Source organism: Propithecus coquereli, unplaced genomic scaffold, assembly GCF_000956105.1.
Source record: "Propithecus coquereli isolate 6110/MARCELLA unplaced genomic scaffold, Pcoq_1.0 Scaffold57, whole genome shotgun sequence".
Taxonomy (NCBI): domain Eukaryota; kingdom Metazoa; phylum Chordata; class Mammalia; order Primates; family Indriidae; genus Propithecus; species Propithecus coquereli.
In genome coordinates this window covers 1,409,494-1,417,016 of record NW_012151618.1, presented here as the reverse complement: position 1 = coordinate 1,417,016, position 7,523 = coordinate 1,409,494, and the positions used below count along the sequence as shown (strand labels likewise).

The following is a 7,523-nucleotide window of genomic DNA, read 5'->3' as shown; positions in this document are numbered from 1 at the left end:
TAAGTAGGTGAAGTACAGCGGGCAGAGACTTATGGAGACGAGCAGCACGAAGCTTTGCAGAGCCCCAAAGAACGTCTGCATGGTTGTAGAAGGGAGAGCTAGGAGGAGAATGAGACTAGGCAGGGGCGGGGAAGAGGAAATAGTAAAACCCCTGGAACAGAAGGGACCAGAATTGACAGGAAAGGGCGGGGAGAGGCGGCTCGACTTAGAAACTACAATTCCCAGGAAGCATTCGGCAGCCCCAGGCGGATGTGAGGTGAGGCGCGAGCCGCGACGCTTGAAGGAAACAGGAAGTGCTTGGACGACGCAGAGCCGGAGAAGCGGGGTCAAGTAGGTAGGGGCGCGGCGCGGGAGGGGCGCAGCGGCGAGCCGGAGCGGCGGCGGCCGAGCGTCTCGGGGCTCGCTGTCGTCATAGGCGGCGGCCATTTTCGCGGGCGGAGGCGGCCCCGGCGGGCGCTAGGAGAGCGGGGGCGGGCGGCGGGCCTGAGGCGGTGGCCCGGCGGCCTCGGCCACCCGGTAATCGCATCTCTTCCCGGCGTCTCGTCTGCAGAGGGAGCACTATGTCTGCGGAAGTCCCCGAGGCAGCCTCTGCGGAGGAGCAGAAGGTGAGTGTGCGCGGGGAGCGGGCCTGCCCCGGGCCTGGCCTGTCCCAGCCGCGTGCGGAGGGGCGCGCCCGGAATCCAGCGCCTCGGCGCCCGATGTGGAGAGCTGTTTGTGCCCTTCTGGCAGGAAGAACACTCCAGAATGGGCTTCCCGCAGTAACTCTGGTGATCGGCGTCGACGTGTTGGGAGTTTGAACATTCCGCACGTCTTTCCTAACCGTGCCTTTTCTTTAATCTCTTAAATATACATGATCGCCCAGGACTCAGTGCTTAGGCGTGGAACCTAAGTTTTTCTATGAACTTCACTTTACTTAGGACGTTTTGGTTTTTTCTTTGAGGAACTCTCCAACTACTTGTAGGCATGCAGTTAACTGCAAAGGCAGCATCTCGCGTTTGAGTAGTGATGTGGACCGGGACTGGAATTTCAGATCCTACCCTTGTGAACCTTGTAACTCTGGCCAGTTAATAAACTCTGGAGGCTTCAATTTCTTCATCTGTGATAGCAGAATAGTAGTACCTGCTGCTTATGGGTGTTGTGAGGCCTAAACGAGGTGAGTAAAGGGAGAGTGTTTGGCGCAGTGTGTGCTCAAAAAGATGAGCCGATGGGATTCGCATATGATACTTGACTAAAAATCGAAAGGTTGGAATTTAAATTTTTTTTCCTAACTTAGTTGATTAGGTTTTTCTTGGAAACATAGGAATATTTTGTAAACTTACTTGAAGCATCTTCCTGGTGTAGGGGAATATGCCAGGAATGTCAGTATGGTTCAAATTAAGAGTATAAAGGCCTTATATTTATCTAAGCTAGTGTTTGCCCCTACTGTCGTAATTATTTCTGCTACCCTGCCCTCCTGAGTATGTGGAGCTGACTGAGAAATGAGAAAGGTCGGTGGTATCTTGTTTCCTAAATTGTTTATGGAGAGTTACCAACAATTATTCTTAAAAATCAGATTTTGTTATCATAAATAGGATTTGGTCTAATGCTTGGACTTTGTAAGGGTTTCTGCTTAATGTTGTGCTTATGTTCCTAATCAGGCCGGAAATTGGATTAGTGTTCTAAACCCATTCCATATGCTCTTAACCATGTTCATTTCCTGAGTTGGGTAGTTCTGTTATGATGTTACTTGTAAAGTCACTGAAGAAAAACAAGAAAACAGCAATAGCATGAATGATAGGCCAAGTTACCACATTATTTGTGAATACTTACTGAAAACAATTGGATATTTTTCACATTTTGCAAAAAAATGGACTTTTGGGGCAAAAATTACATATAAAGATTACAATCTTAGTAGTATTAGTTATCATTTATTGTAAAATATTTGTTGTGGTGTTTATTATTGTTTGGGATTTAGGAACCCAGAAAAATAACAAGCCTATGATATCTGAAACACTGACAGCAAACTCAGCTTTGACTTCTGGTGCCCAAGAGTGTGCTATGTGATTTTCTTTGGTAAGATGTGTTAGTTGCTAAAGTATACATGGTGATTCTAGAGTGTAAATTCTTTTATTTGGAACAGCTTAAGATGTCTCTTAACAATACTGAGGATCATTCGAATATTTTATCTTAATGAGTGTCCTTTGGTTTTGACTCCTGTCGTTAATACCAACCAACATGTGTTAAGAATATAATGTTCTTCTTGAATTGAGGATTGGCTGTAGATGTTAAGTGCCTGTGGCATGGATACTGTCCCTAAACATGAGAAAAAATGTGCAAAGTCACTTCTGGGTTCCTGTGGGCCAAGTCACCTGTTTCTTCTATTTGGAAAGGACAGTTAGATGACCTTAAAAAATTGGGTTATTATTTGCATTCAGTTGACCTTTCAATTAAAGCCAGAGTATTCAGCTAAAAATACCTTTATAATTTAATGGTAGGTTGCCTATTGTCTCTGAAAAATTAAGGTAAAAGGTTTGGCCCTGCATGGAATAAGAGCTAAGTCACTATTTCTCTACCTTGAGTAGTGTGTGCACCTGTTCAGAGAAGAAAACTAGATTCAGTCATATTTTTATTGGGATATTATTAATAAATGTGTACAAACATAAAAATAAGTATAAACTCCTATCTCTTAACTTTTTACCACCCTAAAAGTAAGACAAATTAAATAAAAACAAAGCTGGTCTAATTTTTAAATTTTATTTATTGTTTTTAGAGACAGTGTCTTGCTTTGTTGCCCAAGGTGCACAATCATACATAGCTCACTGTAACTTCAAATTCCTGAGCTCAGGCGATTCTCCCACCTCTGTCTCAATAGCTCAGTCTCAGTCTCAGTAGCTAGGACTACATGTATTTGTCACACCTCGCTAATTAAAAAAAATTTTTTGTGGAGTCATGGGGGGAGGGCAGGGAAGGGAGGGTGGTCGTGTTATGTTGCCCAGACTGGTTTCAAACTCCTGGCCTCAAGTGATCCTTCTGCCTAGGCCTTCCAAAGTGCAGGGATTATAGGCATGAGCCACTGTGCCCAGACAGTGCCAGTCTAAATTAATTCAGTGTGACTGGTATTTTACTGAAACTAAATTTCCAGTGTATTGAGAATATGATAATGATTATTAAAGTGCTGGGACTTTGTGAGTCTGGCAAGTTAACACTCCCCTAGGCTATGTGATGACTCAGTTCTCCTTTTTTCTAAAAGTAAGGTGGGAGGTATTTTACTCTCCAGGGTCATAGATACATTTACATTTTAAATTCAGCTCCATTCTTTTTTTTTTAAATTTATTTTTTATTTTTTTATATACAAGATGGCGTCTTGCTCTTGCTCAGGTTGATCTCGAACTCCTGAGTTCAAGCAGTCCTCCCTCCTCAGCCTCCTAGAGTGCTAGGATTACAGGCGGGAGCCACCAAGCCCAGCCCATTATTTTCTCCTTATCCTGGACAGTTGGAAGTAGTCTGCTGAGTCTGTCAAAAAAAAGCTTAGACATGGAAGTCACATAGCACTACTTAAAGGTGAGATAGTGATTTAGATGCCCCAGAATATGCTTATATTTGTTTCTTAGATGAGTGCTGAAATGAAAACAAAACATTTAAAAGTTTTTAGTAGAGACCTCATGGATGTGTCAACATTAAGCTAAGAGAGCCATGTGCACTGGTTCTGGGGGTGAGAAGAGGCCTGTGGGAACTTCAGAATATTCTGATTTCATTGTGAGCACCTTAAGGTCAAGGACCCTGCTTTATATATCTTTTCTCCCACAGCACCTAGCTTAGTACTTAGTGTTATTCACAAAATGTTGGTTGAATGAATTTTCCTCAGAACCTTTCTGTTGAAATCATTGCTATTCCAAGTACTATTCAAACACAAATGGCAATGCTACTATAGTTAAAAAGAGAGGGATAGACCATGGTAAATAAGAACCTCACCTTAGATCCGCTTAAGAGATCTGAATGAAACTAGAGGGATGTGTATATATATTTTTTCATATATGTTGTAGCTTTAAAAGTTTTGTTTTAAAACATCTCAATTGATAGCATCAAACTAAGATGTCTTAGAAAGGGTAACTAGGCCAGATGCAGTGGCTTGCACCTGTAATCCTAATCCTTGGGAGTCCAAGGTGGGAGGATCACTTGAGGCCAGGAGTTCCAGACCAGCCTGAACAGGAATGAGACCCTGTCTCTACAAAAAATAGAGAAATTAGCCTGCCTGGTGGCTCGGGCCTGTAGTCCAGCTACTTGGGAGGCTGAGGCAGGAGGATCACCTGAGCCCAGGAGTTTGAGGTTGCAGTGAGCTGTGATGATACTATAACACCACTGCACTCTAGCCCAGGTGACAGAGTAAGACCCTGTCTCAAAAAAAAAAAAAAAAAGATAAGTAAAACTCTCAGCTAAAATATTTGTTGTTGGTTAAAACTGTGGTCCTCACCCCCCACCCCCAATCCCACCCCCGAGCAGACTGGACTGATCTGTGTTCTGTTAGAAACCTGGTCACACAGCAGGAGGTGAATGGAGAGCTGGGGAAGCTTCATCTGTATTCACAGCTGCTCCACATAGCTCTTACCACTGCCTGAGCTCTGCCTCCTGTCAGATCAGTGGCAGTGGCATTAGATTCTGCATTATTGTGAGTTGTGTAATTATTTCATTATATATTGACAATAATAAAGTGTACAATAAGTGTACTGTGCTTGAATCCTCCCGAAACCACCCCCTCCATGGAAAAATTGTTTTCCATTGAAACCAGTCCCTCATGCCAAAAAAGTTGGGGACCACTCGGTTAAAAGATACACTTGGTACCTTTGTGAGTGGTGGAAGAGGAAAATAATTGTTTCTGTTTATCACCAGTAAAGAGTGGATATAAATTGCTTTCCCATTTTTTTCAGTATTATTAAAACAGCACTTAATATCGGTATTTTCTGGGGCTGTTTTGACACTACCTTTGGTCACTAAAAGGTTCAAGAGTGTTTTCTTTTTCTATTTAGAGTGAGCACAACTTGCTGTTTTGGTTTATGTACAACCATTGATTCTTAACAGTCTAGAGATAAACCTCAGAGAAGTTTTTAAATGTTTCTCTTGGCTATCTTAGCAGTTTGCTGTACAACAGTTGTTCTATCGTTTGTGCAAGACTTTAATACTTTACCAACTTCTATTCCTGAACCTGTGTCTCCCATAACATGAAATATTAAATATTTCAAAGATAAGCTGATGTTGAAACTATCAAGTGTGTAGAAAGTTTCTTAGCTTTGTGGAAACAATCAAAGTACATTGTATTTGTTCTTTCAGTAGATTTTTATTGAACACTCATTAAATGCCAGGCACTGGACAAGCAGCAAGGACTTAAGACGACAACAGTAATTTTCCATAGAGATTGATATAGTATTGCTACCTTCCTGGCAATATCCCAAAGGATTTGTTGGCTTTCATTAATCCTTTCTCTTTATTCATCAGTTAGTGCATCAGTGAACATATTGCTGAGCAGATAGAGAATTTGCTTAGAGTGGTCAGATTTTTATTGCTGATCTTGCTTTGTAACTCTGCTGAAGGCTGAAAAGTGGTTTCAGTCATTCAGACATAATTATTATCAGTCCATAATAGACTAAAAATTAATCCTTATTTAAATGTCCTTTTTATATGTATGTATTTATAACTTATACCCCACCTACTTACAGACAGGATTTCTAATGTATTAGTATAATTCGCAAAAATGCACATGCCTATCATTGATAAATGTTAGGCTCTGTGCTGGGTATAGTGTATACTAAGAAGATATTTGGGGATTGTCAAGAGAATAACTACTATTTAAAATCCTGTTCTTAGGTTTTGGTTTTTGTTTTAGATATATCATGAGCATATATCCCTGTTAAAATATCCTGAGTTTATGCTGCCTATAGCCCAAAATTTAGAATGCTTCTACCTCTGCCCACCCCACCCTCACCCCTGTGACTTATGGGCATAGAAACCACTTGGCTAAATAAATCCACTTACATTCCAGCATCTATTTCTAAAATGTAATAAAATTGCTATACAACACAAAGGCTTCTTAGAGAGTAAAATTTCAGAAGCAGATTTGAATTAGGCTCGTTTCCTCTACCCTACTCCTCCAGGGGTGGGGAACCTGCAACCTTCTGATTTCAAGATTGTTCTTTTTTAAGCACCAAAGAAGGCAACAAAAACTTCATCTTTCTCTGCTACACCCCCTTTAATAAAAGGATTTGTTCTGTAAAATTTGGATTCAGCCGAAAGGCTGCACTTTAGGACCTAGAAGGCCACATGTGGCCTTCAGGCAGCAGGTTCCTCACCCTTGCCTGGTTAATCATGAATTATTTGGTATTTCTTTAATTTTCAAATGTTAGAGATTTGTGATTTTTTAAAATTATTACTTACTTTAACCTAATGAATTGCAGTGATAGATGGTGGTCTGGATAAAAATAGTTAAGACTTGCTTTATGGCCTAGTGTTTAGTCAATTTTTCTATTTGTGCTTGAGAAAAATATACATTCCCTAATTGTTGGGTACAGAATTAAAGTCAAGTATCTTGACTGCTTTGTTTTGTCTTTTTCAGCGATCAATAATTGAAGAAGGTGTGTTGAATTTCATGGTGGTATATTTGTCAATTGTTCCGTGTAGTTCTGCCAATTTTTGCTTTGTATATTTTGAGGCTGTTTTATTAGAGGCATGAATATTTAGATCCTTTGTCTCTAATAATGCTTTTGGTCTTAAAGTCTGTGATACCTGATATTAATATAGGTGTACTAACTCTATTTTGGTTAGGATTTGTCTTGGTTTGTCATTCCCCTCGCTCCATATGTTTACTTTTAACCTGTGTCCTTATGTTTTTAGATTTTTAAAAAAATTTTTTTTTACTTCAGCATATTATGGGGGTACAAATGTTTAGGTTACATATATTGCCCTTGCCCCACCCGAGTCAGAGCTTCAAGCGTGTCCATCCCCCAGACAGTGTGCACCGCACCCATTAGGTGTGTATATACTCATCCCCTCCTCCCCCTCCCATCTGCCCAACACCCGTTGAATGTTATTACTATATATACACTCAAGTGTTGATCAGTTAATACCAATTTGATGGTGAGTACATGTGGTGCTTGTTTTTCCATTCTTGTGATACTTCACTTAGTAGAATGGCTTCCAGCTCTATCCAGGATAATATAAGAGGTGCTATATCACCATTGTTTTTCGTGGCTGAGTAGAACTCCATGGTATACATGTACCACATTTTATTAATCCACTCATGTGTTGATGGGCACTTGGGTTGTTTCCACATCTTTGCAATTGTGAATTGTGGTGCTATAAACATTTGAGTGCAGATGTCTTTTTTATAGAATGTCTTTTGTTCTTTTGGGTAGATGCGCAGTAATGGGATTGCTGGATCAAATGGTAATTCTACTTGTATCTGTTTGAGATATCTCCATATTGCTTTCCACAGAGGTTGCACTAGTTTGCAGTCCCACCAGCAGTGTATGAGTGTTCCTATCTCTCCGCATCCA

General features: G+C 40.8%; 1 protein-coding gene across 1 annotated transcript in view; it reads left to right on the top strand.

Annotated features, from left to right (window-relative positions):
* Positions 1-267: 267 nt before the first annotated feature.
* The window catches only part of ARPP19 (cAMP-regulated phosphoprotein, 19kDa), a 20,295-nt gene continuing 13,039 nt past the window's right edge, over positions 268-7,523 (top strand). The window contains exon 1 of the mRNA XM_012658054.1: positions 268-605. Within this exon, the coding sequence (XP_012513508.1) occupies positions 561-605 (45 nt within the window). The 5' untranslated portion in view covers positions 268-560. The remainder of the gene's footprint in view (positions 606-7,523) is intronic.